We start from the raw sequence: 17,756 nt of genomic DNA on the forward strand, positions 1-17,756 counted from the left end.
GAGTTTCAGGGACTATGGTGAAAGAGGGCATTCCTGTCTTGTTCCAGTTTTTAGAGGGAATGCTTTCAATTTTTCTCCATTTAGAATGATTTTGACCTTGTGCTTAGCATAGGTAGCTTTTACAATGTTGAGGTATATTCCTGCTATCCCTAGTTTTTCTAGTGTTTTGAACATGGGAGAGGAACTGTATTTTGTCCAATGCTTTTCTGTATCAGTTGAGATAATCATATGATTCTTTAAGTCTGTTGCTATGATTTATTATGTTTATTTATTTCCTTATATTGAACTAGCCCTGCATCCCTGGGATGAACCCCACTTGATCATGGTACACTATCTCTTTAATAAGGTTTTTTTTTTTTTTTTTTTTTTTTTTTTGCAATTTGCCAGAATTTTATCGAGAATTTTTGCATCTGTGTTCATTAGGGATATTGTTCTGAAATTTTCTTTCCTTGATGTGTCTTTGTTTGTTTTTGGTATTAGGTGATACTAGCTTCATAGAATGAGTTTGGAACATTTCTATTTCGTTTCTCCTTTTCTATTTCATGGAATAATTTGAGGAGTATTAGTTCTTCTTTGAAGGTCTTATAGAACTCAGCTGAGAATCATGTAGTCCTGGGCTTTTCTTGGTTGGTAGACTTTTGATGGCGTCTTCTATATCATTGCCTAAAATTGATCTGTTTAAATTATATGTGCCCTCCTGCTTCACTTTGGGTAGATCATATGTCTCTAGAAATTCGTTGATGTCTTTGAGAGTTTCTATTTTATTTGAGTAGAAATTTTCAAAGTAGTTTCTAATTATCTTCTGTACTTCAGTAGTGTCCATTGTGATATTTCCTCAAGCACCAATGTTAAATGGGTCTATTCTTTGCTCTGCCCTGTCCTGACAACTTTCAGAAACACTAGGTCTTTAGTTTCAGATATAAGCATGAATACCTATTAGGGCTACATCTAAGTATCACACTGCTAGAAGCCATCCTTCCAGAATCATCTTCTAGGAGTGATTTTTCCCCCCTCTTTCAGGCCAGAAACAACAGGACACAGTGTCCCACTGGGCCTTCCCATCCCTGGCCAACACAGTTGGGATGTGATGATTCCCTCAGGGACTCTCTCACTCACCCCTGTGAAATTCAGTGTGTTACACAGATTCTGAGTGCTTAAGCTTTAAGAAATTTTGCAACTTTCAGCCAAGCATTTTAAACATTTGGGAAATAATTGTTTTTAGACACAAGATTTGCTTCTAAGACAATATAAAAAGTTTGAAAAAGATTTTACATACTCAAAAACTAAAAGAAATTTAAAAGATCTTAAAAGTACTTAAAAGATTTGTCTGTTACAATCGTGTTATGTAAGTTAAGTACTACTGACTTTTAGCTAAAATGCAATTTTCTGTTTTTAAAAAGGAAAACGAACGGTTGTATAATCAAGTGAAAGATCTCCAAGACCAAAACAAAAAAAATGAAGAGCGAATGTTTAAGGAAAACCAGAGTTTATTCAGTGAGTTAGCCTCCTTAAAGTAAGTCCTTTTGAAATTCTTAAAATCAAATGTTTAGACTGTTCTAAGTATTATGTTAATAATATACTAATTTTTACTTAGGAATAGTATTTAAGTTGGGAGAGGGAGGGAAAGAGAAAGTGGGTAAGAATATGGTCTCTACTGAAGCCTGGCTTCATTCTGTTCCTACCAGGAAGCTCTGGAGAATAGATTGTACCAGAGGACATCTTCAGTCACATACTGGGTGTACCCTGGGAAGAAGTAGGGGATATCCTTGGAGCTAGGGATTACCACTTGGTTGAGGGCATTTCTCCAGAGGAGGGAAGCACCTGTGAGTTACTATCAGCCGGCATGTACCACAGAAGGCAATGGAGTACCAGCACCTACTTACTCATATTTCAGGCCTTTTGGATGTTACTACTTTCAGCTTTAAAATATGAAGTAAAAAGACTGAACCCATAAATATGGACAAGCTAAGGTGCTTTCTTCTTTTTGAGGCAATGGAGTACCAGCACCTACTTACTCATATTTCAGATCATAAGGCCTTTTGGATGTTACTACTTTCAGCTTTAAAATATGAAGTAAAAAGACTGAACCCATAAATATGGACAAGCTAAGGTGCTTTCTTCTTTTTGCAAATGACTAGTATTTGTGCACTATTGTATATAAATACCAAATCACTCAGACAGGACCATTATTAGGAAAAATTTATTTGATCATAAATATCATAAGGTTTACTGTGTTTATTCATAGTCTTCATCCATTATTGTGATTAGAGGAGACTAGGGCATAAAAGGCATGACTGCCATTAGCCCCTATTGGTCCTCCATGCAAAGTAGAAAAAGGCACACCACATAGCAGACAGAACCAGTAGCCACACAGGTTGGGAAGCAGGATGCCTTTGTGTAAATTAAAAAAAAAAAAAAAAAATCACCCTTTTCTTCTGGGTAGTGTAACCAAAGCCAAGTATGATGATCAGCACAGTTCTGATGCATGAAAGCAATTGTATCTGCTTTCTTTCTAGATGTTTGCATATGCATTTTAAAATATCACATCTTACACTACCTGGCTCGTAAAAAGAACTCTTCTAAGATCCCAAACCTAAGCCCTAAATGAACTTTCATGATGAAATAGTTTCTTTTTTATACTAGGACTAGGTGATCTTATAAATTCCTAAACTCTTTGTATAATTTCTCTGGAATAACAGAAAAATTGAATCTGAGGTCTAAATAGTAGTGTTTGGTTTTGTAGTTTCCCTGTATAAAATTTGCAATTTGTGTTCCTCAGAAGGAGTGTAGAACAGTGAGACAAAGAGGACCTGAACACCACAGGAAATTTAACAGCCAGCACATTTTTTTTGCACCATTGACTTTTTTTCCTCCGAAAATTTGGAGGAAATATTTTTATATTACAAATAAACCAATAATCTTAGGATTTTCAATTACTTTAGATGAAATCTAAGCATTTCTCTTAAAGTACACTTCTTTTTTAACAGGTTAGTATTTTAATCTTTAAATTAAAATTTTATCTTTAGTGATTTGTATAGTTCCAATATTGGTTAGTATTTAATTTTTAGAATATAATATTTTGTATTGAAAGGAGAACCTTGTAAAAAAGAGATCTCTCTTTTAAAACAAATCAGAGAACAGATACACAAAAGTCGATTCCTGTCTCATGCAGTTGAAGATTCAGAACCCACCAGAAACCAGAGTTTTACAGATCTGTTAGCAGAACTACGGGTGGCACAGGTAAGTTGCATAAGGATTTTAACTATTAGTGATAGTAAAGATCATTATAAGAATCCCCATGTGTGTCAAAAAATGTTTTTATAATACGTGTATGAATAAGATCTTTTTGTTTTAGTCAGCTTTTTAACTGCTATAACCAAAAGACCTCACAAGAAAACTTAGAGGCGGAAAAGTTTATTTGGGGCTCACTGTGTCAGAGGTCCTAGTCCATAGATGGCTGACTCCATAGCTGTGTGTCTAAGGTGGGGCAGAACATCATGGTGGAAGGTGTGGCAGAGGAAAGCAGCTCAGGACATGACAGCCAGGAAGCAGAGAGTTCCTCACCAGGGAAAAAATGCATACCCCAAAGTCATGACCCTAGTAACCCATCTCCTGCTACACTCTACCTGCCCACTTAATCTCTATTAGGGGATTAATTTACTTATTAGGTTAAAACTCTCATAACTCAGTCATTTCACCTGCAGACTTTCTTGCATTGTCTCAGGAACTTTTGGGGGATACCTTGTATCTAAACCATAACACTGTTTTTATATTTATACCATTTAAAAATTAAGGGACTAGGGTTGTGGCTTGCCTACCAGGTATGAGGCCTTGGTTCCATCCCCAGAACCACAAAAAAGTAAAATAAAAATTAAGAGCAAATATCTGACTAGCATTTAGTATACATGTGACCTTAATTAGAGGAATCAAGGTAATACTATATTTAGATAGGATCCTCTTTATAATCTAACCTTTCATTAGGTGTTTATGGCATGAAACCATATCAAACTTAGTTCTGTTTTAAGCAGAAATATTCTATATATTACACGATTTTTGTATCCCTAGGAACTATGTGCTCATAGCACCCACCAGTCATTTTAACAATCAAATCCACTCTGCCACATCTCCAGACATCCTGTGTAGTTTCTTCTCCCCACCCCTCCCATGAAGAGCCAGAGCACTAAACTGAAAAACCTTTCCAATCTGTTCAGATAACTAAATACATAGAAAAATTTTAATTATACACCAGGTTTTAGTAAGAAATTTATGGTACAGTTAGGTCACATAGAAATCTAAATGTAACTTAATCTAATAGTTAATGTTTAACAGATTTTTGTAGTAGGTAAAATGCATATGAATCCATTAGGGAACTTCAGATGCATTTGTGCATGTATGTGTAGAATGATTAGGAATATTAGTGTAAAGAATAAATGATTGGATACCTCCCCCTTATCAGTGGGCCTCAAAAATTAGCAAGTTAAATTAGTTTTGCCACATTTTATGAAGGGTTGGAAGAATATAGTATAGTCTTCATTTAAAAATTGTTATTAGGGACCTTTTATAAGTTCTGTTTTGAACATATTTTTATGACAACTTTAAAAAATTGAAATTTCCACTAAAAATACCCTAAAAAAGTAGTGGATAAAATATAATAAATAACAAGAAAGGGAAATCTCTAGGGGGCCAAAAATAAAGAGGAGTAAAAACCTGGCAGTAAGCATCTGCTCTTTAGGCCTCCAGTTCAATAACCACAAGGCCTGAACTTTTTTTTGGTCTGGGGTTGAAACCAGGGGCACTTAACCACTGAACCACATGCCGAGCCCTTTTTTTATATTTTATGTAGAGACAGTGTCTTGCTGAGTTGCTTAGAGCCTTGATAAATTACTGAGACTGGCTTTGAACTCATGATCCTCCTGCCTCAGCCTCCCGAACCTCTTGGATTACAGGCGTGCACCGTGGCGCCCAGCAAGGCCTGAACTTTAATAGCAAAGTATCGTCAAGTTAAACAACACAGACATAGATTCTTTTTAACAATGAATTGTTCATTTGGAATGTGCAGAGCACTGCAATGGAAATATATTCATAGTAAATTATGGGCATATTTAAAGAGATTGAGGTAAGAGGGAGTTTTATTGATTGATTTAGGTACTAGAGATTAAATCCAGGGAAGGAGAAGTTTCTAAATTCAAAAAGGTAGAAATCCAAGTAACTTATTTGGATATAAAGTTCATTGGTCTTGGAGACCTGAGACAGGAGTTGGCATGAGCTCATTGGTAGAGATGCTGTTGCTGGGCAAGTATCCTGTGGAGGGTATCTTATCTGAACTTCTACAGTCTTAAAGAATACTGAAGTTAAACTTTTTTACAGAATTATGTGATATATGTGAGGCTTGCACAGGCATGGCTACACATAGAAGGTAAAGGAATTTCTTATAGGTTTTTTAGAATGAAACAAGACTTATCTCAGACATGAGCCCTCCCCCTTCATTATTTCCTGACTTGACTTTTGCCTGGGCCTGACATGAACAATTTCATCTTGGTATCAGCAACTTTCACAGTATAGTCAGGATACCTTAAAAGGACCACAACTTTCAGTAAAATAGTGGAGTTAGGGAAAATTTCACCAATCTGTATACCTGTGTACCTAATCATTCTATATGTACATACATTCCTTAGAGACTGAGATGACAAGAAAACTTTTCTGTCTCAATTTCTCATGAAGAACTTATAATCTAATGGGGAAGATAGGCAATAAATAAACAATTACAGATAGAAACAAGTGCTTTGAAGAAAATTAAAATAATGAGAGACAAGTTAGAAGTAAGGCAGCATTTAATAGTGGGGACAAGAAAGCTCTCTGAAAAAGATTTGAGTAGAGCGCTTAAGAGAAGCAGCAGCGAGTCATGCTGAGATGGAGTCTTTGGCCAGGGATAAGAGTAAATGCAAAAGTCCTGAGTTATGAATGTGTTACCTTCTGGGAAGCAGAAGTGGGTGGGAAAATGAATAGTAGAAGATTAAGTCAGGCAGACAGAGACCTCTCTGAATGTCTGCACAATAATTTAAAGGGGAAAGAAAGTACTGCTACCTACCTGTGGCCCACACGATTGACTTGGGGCACACAGGTTTTCTTGAAGGTGGGCAGTTTCTGTCTCTGGACATATTCAGGCCCAGAGTGGACACCCATTTAAGCATCGATTGCTTCACTAAACTCACATTTATAGATCTTTTGGATTCTGGAGTTAGATAATTCTGTCAAGGAGGCACTCTTAGAGAAAGTTTCTAAATTGAACTAATTAAACAAAAGGCATTTGCAAAAAGATGTCCAAACATTTAAAAACTCAACAATCAGTGCTCCTGAAAAAAAGACATCTGTAGACAATCAAACAACAGAATAATGCAGTTAAATCTGTGAGTACCTTAAAACACACACACACACACACACACACACACACACACAAGATTATACAATGCTTTATGAATACATGCATTTTCTTTGCAAGGCCTAATTTTAATTTATAAGGTGGTATGATACAGAATTTGTTTTGCTACCAAGTATAGTGCTGTGAGTCCCAAGAGTTGTTTGTTGTTGTTGTTTTAGCATTTGTGAATTTGGTTCATTATATGTTTATTGAGTACATGCCATGTGCTAAGTACCATAAAGTAAACAGGAAGCAATAAATCTCCATTGAGCTTTTAGCCCAAAAAGGGAAGGGGCATGTACACAAATCAGTGTTACATGAAACAAAGCAATACATGCCACATTAAAAGTACAGAAGTTTGTGGGAGCACAGAAGTGGGGATTGTCACTAATCATTTAGTTGAATTTGAGCTAAGTTTTGGACATAAATATGATTTTTGTCAAGCAAAGAAATGGGACATGGCACTTTGAGTTTTGAGAGGAATATAGACTGTAGAGCATATTGAGAATCCATTAGGCTTTTTTTAAATGTCTCAGGCATTTTTTAATGCATTTATGACAAATGCATAATAAAATTCTGCTTTCAGGTAAATAGCTAATTAATGTCAGAAAGTAATGAGTTCTATGTGAAGAAAATAAAACTTTGTACCTGGGGACCAGGATAAGGCTTGCTGTTTCAGAGAAGATGGTCAGAGAAAGCCTTCCTAGGGCTTCATTGAGGCAGAAATTCCAAGAAAGTGAAGAGCAAGCTAGCTGGCTATCCAAGGAGAAAGTGCTGTAGGTAGAAGAGGCAGTTAAGTACAAACCCCTTGAGGTAGGATAGTTCTGGGGAGGTTCAAAGAGCACCAAGGAGGTCTCTGTATCTGCAGTGGAAAAGAAAGAATATTTAGAGTAGTTGTGGTCAGTCATGGTCAAGACTGGGTCATGTGACCTAGTCATGGTAAAGACTTTGCTTTAAGATCAAGAAGAGCCACCTGAGTGTTTCAGGGGAATGATATTAACTGTGGTTAGTCAGCTTTTCCTCACTGTGACCAAAATACCTGATAAAAAAACCATAGAAGAGGAAAAGTTTTTTTCTGGTTCATGGTTTCAGAAGTTTAGTTCATGATCATCCAGCTCCATTGCTCTGGACCTGAGGTAAGGCAGAACATCATGGCAGACAAGCTTGGTGGAGGAAAGCTGCTCGGATCATGCTGGCCAGGAAGCAGAGAGAAAGGTGAAGTACAGGGAGATGAACCTTCTAGAGCATGCTACCAGTGATCTGCCTCCTGCAGCTGTACCTCACCTGCCTAGTTTCCACCCAGCTAGTTTCCACCCAGTTTCCATTCAAACTAGGACAGACTGATTAGGTTACAGCTCTCCTAATCTCATCATTTCACCTCTGAGTATCAATACATCCTGCAGGAGTTTTTAGGGGACACCTCATATTCAAACCATAACATGAACTGACTGCAACAGTTCTTCTGACTGCTTTGAGGAACATAGACTATAGTGGCTAAGGGTGGAAGAAGCAGACTAGATAGAAAGTTATTGGAACAGTACAGCAAGAGATGATCGATTGAGGCAAGTGAGCATCAAGAGGGCTTGTAAATAGAAGAAATTAGAACAGTAGATTGGAAGATCTTTTTTTAAATTATTTTTTAATTTTTTACAGACTGCATTTTGATTCATTGTACACAAATGGGGTACATCATTTCGTTTCTATAGTTGTGCACGATGTAGATTTCATACCATTCATGTAATCATACATGTACATAGGGTAATGATGTCTGTCTCATTCCACCATTTTTCATACCCCCTCCCTCTCATTTCCTTCTACATAATCTAAAGTTCCTCTATTCTCTCATTCCCCTCCCCTCCCACCCACATTATATATCATCATCCACTTATCAGGGAAAACATTCGGCCTTTGGTGTTTTGGGATAATATTATTCTTCTTTATGGCTGAAAATATTCCACTGTGTATATATACCACAGTTTCTTTATCCATTCATCTGTTGAAGGGCATCTGAGTTGACTCCCCAACCTCGCTATTGTGAATTGAGCCGGTATAAACATTGATGTGGCTGAGTTACTGTACTATGCTAATTTTAAGTCCTTTGGGTATAAACTAAGGAGTGGGATAACTGGGTCCAAAGGTGGGTCCATTCCAAGTTTTCTGAGAATTTGCTGAGAAGATTAGAACTAACTTTAATGGGTTATGGGAAGCTATTCGTGATTCAGGGGTGGGGCAGGTGGTAGTAATAAAATCAGAGCTAAAATTTAGAAAAATATTTCACAGCACACTTTTGATGGATTGAGTGCAGAAACTATACTGAAATTTATTGTGTTTGAAAGTAACTTCCTTTTGTATTTCTTTTATATCAAGAAAGAAAAAAATGGTTTGTTAGAAGACATCAAAAGGTTGAAGCAAGATAAACAAGGTCTTGAAGTAGACTTAGAAAAAATGAAGAAGGAGCGGGACCAAGCCAAAGATCAGATTGCTTATGCCACTGGTAAAACATTGAGTTGAAACAGTTTACATTTATAGTCAAAACTGTTTTAATTTTAAATTTAAATAGCAGAAATTGAATTATCACTGGACATGAATTTGAGAGGGTTCCTCTAAGGGGGCCAGTGGAACCTTAACTTGAGCCAGGAGGGTTCTTATAAGTACTGTGCACTAACCGATTGCGCCACTGGAGCTCCATGGAGGGTTCTTGATTTATGCCAACTAAAAAGAATTTCAGGATGCATCAAAAACAAGTTTATTAAAGGACAACAAAGTGAAAGTATACAGACCCCAAAGGCAAGATGCAGACACTCCTCACCTCTCACAGAAGACAAGTGACACACCCAGAGTTGATCTCTCTGTCTATAGAGGATTTTCCTGGGAAGAAATATGCAGGTTCTCAGGCGAACTTTTGTGAAAACCAAACCCCATGTCAATCATTTGATATTTACAGTTCAGAATATTTCTTTTTGGTTAAGCAGTCTAGCTATAAATCAGCCATGGGCACATTGATTCCTAGGTCTTTGAATCTGATGACACTTTGATTGTTTTTGTTTTGAATGATCCATTACAAGCCTACAGTGAAGGTTTTGTTCATCTAACTTAAGAGACAGCATGACCAGTCATGCCCATAAATTTGGGTCTCCATCTAGTAAGGGTTTTCTCTCTTTCCCTAAGAGTCTACCTTATCTCAGAATGATACAATTAAAATGCTATTCCTAGGCTGAGACAGGAGACTCTCAAGTTCAAAGCCAGCCTCAGCAATGGCGAGGCGCTAGCAACTCAGTGAGACCCTGTCTCTAAATAAAATACAAAGTAAGACTAGGGATGTGACTCAGCGTTGAGGGCCCCTCAATTCAATCCCCAGTACCTCTCCCCCACAAAAATGCTATTCCTTAAAGTGTATTGTAATTTTAGAAACATTTTTAAATAGTTGAGTTTCTAGAAAGTACCTTTAAATAACTTTAACAGAAATAGTTACAAAATCAAGGAAAATCAAAGATTATTTTGAACTCCTGGCTTTTTATAGTTAGTTGTTTACATGTCTGTCATTTCAGTGGGACTGAATTTCTTGAGAGCAGGGTCTGTCTAAATCCCTGGGTTTGAAACATTATATGCTCTTCAGTAATTGCCAAATGAACACATAACACTGCACTGTGTTTTATAAAGACTGGGAGACTGGCAAAAAGGGAGTAAGATAAGAATGCAGAGAACTTTAATATGAGAAAAACTTACAAATAAACAAGGAGGGATGGGCTGCTAAATAAAAGTTTTAGAGAAGAATGGCATTTGAGCTGGGCTTTGACATATAGTAAGATTGGAAAGTGAGGGACTGGAGGGAAGCTGCTTAATGTGTACCACGAGCACATTGTGAAGTGCACCTGTGGGTTGGAACTTTCAATGGCAGAATGCATGGCTGGAAAAATCAGAGGAGCTCTTTGTTTGCCAAAGTAAGGATCTTTCCTCTACAGTGTCATCAGCTTCAGTGTAAGATATGCACAAAGAAATTCATTCTTACCTGTTTGTAAGAAAGTGACATTTGCTTTCCTCATCTGTAAAACAGAATAATGATAATGAGATTCTTTTTTAAAGAAAAACTATTTTTAAAAGAGTTTTTTAAAACTTTTTTTCTTTAAGTTTAATACATACTAAGCTCTCATGGATGTTTGCCAGTGTTCTTTTTAAATATAATTATAAGCATTCTTCATTTTTATCTCTTGAATCCAACCTTTACTTTTCCATGAAAACAACTGCACTTTTATAATGAAAGTCAGTGGAGAAAAAAATACTGATTTTTCAAAAATTTCTAGATCAACAACTTTGAGGTTGAAGATTTGGATTATAAATACAGTTTCTTGTCTTCCATTACTAGTAGATATATACACTACATTGTATATATCAGTTATTTTAAGTCTCTTATTTCTTCATAGTGTTTTAATTAAGTAAGCAAAGGTTTTCATTCAAAATCTGTTTTCCATACTTAAAAAAATTGCTATCAGGTTATTGAATTATTTTTTCTATAGGTGAAAAGTTATATGAAATAAAAATTTTAGAAGAAACACATAAACAAGAAATCAGTCGTCTGCAAAAAAGGTTACAGTGGTATGCTGAAAATCAGGAACTTCTGGATAAAGACGCAGTTCGTCTTAAGGAAGCAAATGAAGAAATTGAGAAGCTGAAACTTGAGGTAATAGACCATTTCAGAATGCACTTCTGTAGATGAACCATGTTGTCCTCACTGTGAGTTCTACATAACCTTGCATCATTGCATTATTAATCTAAAGCCTGTTAACTTAAATAGATGGTTTAGGTTCAGGTTTAAATACTTAGTCAATTTTAGATTAGAATACGAATAAATAAATGCAAGCTCCTTATAACCTGACAGATCCCCATGTAGTGTGAACCCTGCCTTCTGCTTCAGCCTCAGCTAGTACAATACTCCCCAAGTCACTCTCCTTCAGCCAACCAGAGGTCTTCTGATTCTTGCATGTGCCAGACTTGTTCCACTTATTGCCTTGTCCCGGAATATTCTGGCCTTAGTTCTTTCCATGGCTTACTCCTCCTTCCTCTTTAAGTCCCAGCTCAAATTTCTATCCCCCAAAAGACCTTTCATGACACCCTTATCTATTTTAGCTGCCAATTCTATCCCTTCTGGTTGTTTCTGGTTTGTTTGTTTGTTTTTTGTTTTTTTTTTTTTCCCACTCTGTTTTCTTCATAGCAGTTGTCACTCTCTGAAATAAGTTTATTTACTAATTGATTTATTTTATTCATTAGTTTATCAACTGTCTCTCTCCCAAAACAATAGACTATGAGAGCAGATACCCAGTTTGTCTTCTTTGCCCTCTTTATCTTCAGCAGCCCTGTGCTGTGTCTGCGAAGTGCCTGGAATTGGGAGGAGCTCATTCAGTGTTTGTTGAGGAATTAGTCAATGAATGAAGCAAAATTATGCTTACTCCAGTCCTTTCCTGTTAGATTTCATATATGTTTCTTAACATGCTCTTTCTTGATTGACAGATTGAGAAATTGAAAGCTGAATCTGGGAGTTCATCTACTCAGCATAAGTTACGTTCAAAAGATAGAGCAGTTGATGCCAAAAAAATTCAGGATCTGGAGCGACAAGTATGTTTTAAGGGTAAATTTTTATGAAGGCATTTTTGTATATAGAGAATTTTTGTTTGAGGAGTCTGCATTAGATGTAGTTAACCTGGAGAATCTTGTTTTAAAGTAACATTAATTTTTAAACATCACTTTATATAATCTATAGCTTTATAAAGAATTTTTAGACTAATGTACATCAGTTATAAGACAGTAGACCTTTTGATGAATGTTCATTTTGGTCCCAGATCTAGGAAGAAAGGAGCAGAATTTTAAAGTTCTGGATATAGAGTTAGGCATTCCTTCTCCTAAGCCAGGCACACCTATAGTTCTAGCTACTCAGGAGACTGGGACAGGAGGTGGCTTGAGCCCAGGAGTTCAGGACAGCCTGGGCAACATAGCCAGACCTCATCACTTTAAAAAACAAAACAATTAGCCCTTCTTCTGACCAAAGAAAGATAGGTGAGAGAGGAGCACAGGAAGAAAGGTCCTTGAGTTGGAAACATGTTGATAATGCTTGGGAAATGTTACAAAACCCTCTGTGAGCTGAACATTCAACCTCTCAAAGATTTGGCCATCGTCTTGAGCTCTTGCTGTTTAGATTTAGAAATATTCGTTTCATGGTTAGTGTGGCTAGGAGACCTTTGTTAAACTCATACAGTGAATCTAATTAGGTATGTCACCAGGCATGGTGGTACACACCCATAGTCCCAGCTACTTGGGAAAAGCTTAGGCAAGAGGATCACTTGAGCCCTGGAGTTAATATAATTTTGGGTGGAGGCAGAATTATAATTAATTTTTTCATCTATTTTAAAATCATGTATTAACGTAGCATTTATATTCATAACTAAATATTAAAATAAGAATTTTCAGCCTTGTTCATGAAGGTTCATGATTCTGTAGTCAAGAATTAACATATGGCTATTATTCCATCACAAATCCAAAACTGTGAGGTCATCAGTGGGCTGAAAATGATCCTAGTTTTGTGAGCAGGAGGAAAATCAAGCAAAAACTTAACTTTGTTACTTTTACAGGATACTTGCTTATGTTGAAAGGTATGACAGTAGTTTGATTCAGGGGACAAGAAAGGAATAGGACAAAGGTGGTTTGAAGAGCTAGAAATATTCTAAAGTGAGTGTAGTCCAAGATTTTCCTTCATTGCTTAAAATTTAAATTAGCCAATGTAGAAAAAATCAAGAATTATGAGAAAAGAAAGACCAAAGAAATCACCTCCATTCGATGACTTTTTAAAGAGAAATCTTGTAGAACTGAATGTGTGTCAGTAAAGAATGGAAAAATGCTTAAGATCAAAATTAAGAATTCAAACAGTAATCTAGATTGATCAGAAATACATTATTTTATAAAAGTAACCTTTTATTAACACTTTCATAAAACATTCATTGATTTATCATCTTAAATTCTATCTACATAAAATATTCATCATTTAATAGTATTTTGTGTAGCTGGAATACTGCATATACTGCATATGTATTCTGTTTCCTTAGCATTTTAATAAGTGTAGACCTGAATATGTATTTTATAATTAAGGTACACCACAGTACATTCAAAATTATTTTGGAGCCATATTCTGAAATAGAGTGATTATAAACAAATATTTATTTTTCTAAGTAGAGTATAAGTAAAAACAGGGCTAATTAGATGCATTTTGTAATTTCAAATTATGTGTATTTATTCACACTTTTATTTAATGGAATATTTCATAGTTTAGTTTTCAGTAAGAGTTTTTAAAAAATGTACTGTGTACATCAGTCATATTGGTCTCCTTGACCAAAGAATATTTTAAGGCAAAATTAAAGATACAAATAAAATTTAAATTTTCCCTTAAAACATAATATAGTTTAAGATATCAAAATCAAATTGATTTTTTTTTTTTTTTTTTTTTTGTGATCATTTCCAGAGCTTCGTTAATGCTAGGCAAGCACTCTATCACTGAGCTACTTCCCCATTTTTTTTGAGAAGTCCAAATTTGAGTCTATTAAGCCGTCTGGCTGACTGTCTCACACAATGCCCCAAAAAATGGCTATTGGGAGAACAGCCCTGACCACAGGGTTGTGGGTTTTTTTTTTTTTTTTTAATTCATTTTTATTGTAATCAAATGGGATGCATCTTGTTTCTCTGTTTGTACATGAAGTAGAGGCATACCACCTCTTTTTTTTTTTATTAAACCGGGGATTGAACCCAGGGATGCTTAGCCACTGAGCCACATCCCCAAGTTTTTTTCTTTTTTGACAGGATCTCACTTACCTGCTGAGGCTAGCATTGAACTCGAAATCCTCCTGTCTCAGCACTGGGATTACAGGCGTGCACCACCAGCTCCCAGCTCCCCTATCTCTTTTAAAATTTTAAATGACTACATTAATTATAAATATTTTAACATAAATTCTTTTTAAAATTCTAGTTGTTCACTTTTTAATATTGTGGTATGTATTCTATACATATACTTGTATATGCCTACAACTCAAATAACGATTTTTAATACTAGAGGAAACAAAATTTTTAAATTTTTATAGATGAAATAAGTTTCTAATATTTGTACCTGAATATATCCCAGTTTATAGTGCATCAGTGAATGTGCAAGCATTTTTCAGGAATGGAAATATTTTCTGTTAACTTTGCAAATGCTGTGACCCTTAAATGGCTAATAAGAATGTTTAGTCTATAAGCAGGATTTTGAGCACTAGCAACTCATCTTGCCTATGATAGGTTTTTAGACAAATTCATAATAAAAGCCAACATTTATCAAGTCCCTGGTATATGCTGGGCACTCTCCCAAGTTCCCAAGATAAAAATCAGCCTATCCTTACTTAATTCTGTCACCTAATGACTTGGTACTGTTAGCATACTCATTTTACCCATAAACAAGAGATTTAGTTTGAGGAGTTGACTCTAGACTGCCTCTCAGGTGTATTCTGTTGCATGCTTATAGGCTAGAAAACTATTAACAAAGAATTTAGTGTTTTAATGTATGTTTTTTAAGGATATCTTAACTATAATACCTTTTAAAATGCCAGGTATACACACACATAGTCATATATAATACCAAGCTGTAATTTTTGTGGATTCTGATAATTCTATCTTACAGAAAGACCATATATCAGTGAAATGAAAAGTATTTAGTCTTTTAGGAAGACTTCATTAAATATCATCTAAACCTCCTTGATTCTCAATTAAAAGAAGTTACTTTAAATTAGATTCAACTTCTTTTGGAGGTGACTTTTGTGGGGATGTTGGGGTAGAGGCAGGATTGTTGCTGAAAAGGGGCAAGTGCTTAGGAAGCTCTGTGTTTATTGCAAAAAGTTTGCAAGTGCACATAAATAATATTTCAGTCAATGACTAGTAGAAACACTATCACATAAGGGGGTCTATGGAAGAAAGAGGTGGGGGAACAATAGATTTGTGCTCAGAGGCTGAATTTTACTAACAAAAGCTGAAGGTGTATTTTCAAGTGACTGTAAGAGGATTTCTGTAAATTAACCAGTAGTTAGACACTATTATGGGGTATTTTTTAATCAGATAATCTAGGAATATAAAATTTGAAATTAATTGTACTTCTGTGCCTTTGATTCAGTCTATGGGCATGCTATAAACACTGAGATTTAAAAATGACTGATAGAGAATAATCTAAGTTTATAAATTAAACTGCTTCATTTTTATACATAATTGTGACCTCACATATGTTCAAAAATATTTTAATAGGTTAAGGAAATGGAAGGAATTCTGAAGAGAAGATATCCCAATTCTTTACCTGCTTTAATATTGGCTGCATCAGCAGCTGGTGATACAGTAGATAGAAACACAGTGGAATTTATGGAAAAAAGGATAAAAAAACTAGAAGCTGATCTGGAGGGCAAAGATGAAGAAGCAAAGAAAAGCCTGCGTACCATGGAACAACAGTTTCAGAAAATGAAGGTAAGTGCAGCATAGCTGGAGCTCAGAGATGGGAGCTTGGGGATAGAGCCATCCTTATTCGCTTTTTAACAAGTAGCTCTAAGCATCATTACCCACAAAAACCTTTACCACAAATGGTACTTGGTGCAAAAGAAACCCAAATCCATCCTACCTTGTTCTCTTTGAGCAACGCAGTTTTGTTTCACACATAAAATAAGCACAGGATACATTGCCGCTCTTAATATTCAGATTAGTGGAGATTAAGTCAAGGATGAAACAGAGCAAAAATACCCCTTATACATATTCAGTATAAAATGAAAAAGGAAATTACCATAGTTAAAAGTATTTTCACTGAAATTTAAGGGAAAGAGACAAAAGTATACATTTTGTATGTAGGTTAGGCCAGGGATGCAGAGGAGTATCTCCCAGAAATTTCTTACTGAGTTTTCCACTCCTTTGTGAAATAGGAATGAATCGAAATATAAGTGCCTGAACAGACCAAGGATGAGGTATTTCATTCACTTTTAAATATTTGTTGAGGACATGTTCTTGTCAAGAGTTTATGCTAGATGCTTCAAGAATGTGCCAATTCATCTTGCACAATTCTTCCAGAGTTATTACCCTGGTTTACAGATGAGGTAATTGAAATGTTCACAATTTCACCATCTTGTCCAAGTTCCACTGCTGGAGGGTGCAAAGCAAGGGCTCACATCCAAGGCCTCCAACCCTTATGCCACACTACTTTTAGGAAACCAGTCCTGTTCCTCACAGATTTCTATCCTGAGAGAAGTAACAAAGAATATTAGATTCCAGGGACAATAAAAGGTTAACAGCCTGCAAATACAAAGACCTGAAAATTAAGGTCATATCAAGCAGGTTGTGTTTCCTCTATTCCACCCTCTTAAATCTCTCAGCCCCTGCCTGGTTCACTTTGTTCTCTCACTGTTTTACATCCTAATACATACCCTTTTATCACCCATTTCACCCACCTTAACATCCTCACCTTGTGCCCCAATTTATTCCATCTCCTTCAGTCAGTCATGCTGCTTTGTGTCTGAAGACTGCAGAGTTGAGAGAGAGGGGCTGCCATAGGTATGTAGGTGTCCAGCCTCGTGATGTCTTGCAGTGCTCCTTGACAAGCCTATTACATGTAGCTGATCCATCCTTCTTCCATGTTCTTAAGCCTTTGCTCCAAGTTTTTGTCAAGTTCCTATTGCCCCCATCTCTACCCCTGTCCTACTTTTTGCAGACCATGTCCTGTATGTGTTGAGAGAGTATAACACAAAGGAAAAAATAAGTGTTAGTATCAGACTGGCCTTCAATTGAAGCCCAGTTCCAACATGACACTGTGCTAGTTACTTAACCTGTCTGAGCCTGTTTCCTCATATGGAAAAGAAATGAAAAACTTACTGCTGATTATCCACTTTTACTCCAAATTGTCTTTCAGTTCTGCAGTTTATCTTTATTAACATGCCACTATGCAATCATTAATTTTTGTAAAAAGTGGCCTGGATTACTGTAGTAACTCTCAGTCACTTTGTCCCATCTTCTAACTCTTGACACTAATATTAAAATTATATTTTTGTGTCTTTCTTCTATACACACACACACACACACACACACACACACACACCTTTTTTGATATCCCTTCAACAACTTCCTATTACTCTTAGGATAAATAAATGGCATTTACCCACAAAAGACCAGACCTTTCCTTGGTTTCCAGTGTTTTGGTTTGTTTTCGTTTTAATACTATGTTTCTATTCATTCACACCATCCTGCTTCTCTTCTTTTCCTACAGCCACAGAAACTTGTGTACTTGTTGCCTATGACCAGTATGCTC

The 17,756-nt window shown here is 36.0% G+C and overlaps 1 protein-coding gene across 4 annotated transcripts in view; it reads left to right on the forward strand.

The window, feature by feature from the left end:
- CEP162 (centrosomal protein 162) overlaps positions 1 to 17,756 on the forward strand; it is a 99,197-nt gene that overhangs the window by 56,941 nt on the left and 24,500 nt on the right. For all 4 annotated transcript variants that reach the window (XM_079146941.1, XM_079146939.1, XM_079146940.1 and 1 more), the window contains 6 exons: positions 1,401 to 1,513; positions 3,135 to 3,240; positions 8,786 to 8,912; positions 10,933 to 11,096; positions 11,924 to 12,028; positions 15,722 to 15,934. In XM_079146941.1, the coding sequence (XP_079003067.1) occupies positions 1,401 to 1,513; positions 3,135 to 3,240; positions 8,786 to 8,912; positions 10,933 to 11,096; positions 11,924 to 12,028; positions 15,722 to 15,934 (828 nt within the window). The remainder of the gene's footprint in view (positions 1 to 1,400; positions 1,514 to 3,134; positions 3,241 to 8,785; positions 8,913 to 10,932; positions 11,097 to 11,923; positions 12,029 to 15,721; positions 15,935 to 17,756) is intronic.

This window comes from Sciurus vulgaris (genome assembly GCF_902686455.1).
Source record: "Sciurus vulgaris genome assembly, chromosome: 7".
NCBI lineage: Eukaryota > Metazoa > Chordata > Mammalia > Rodentia > Sciuridae > Sciurus > Sciurus vulgaris.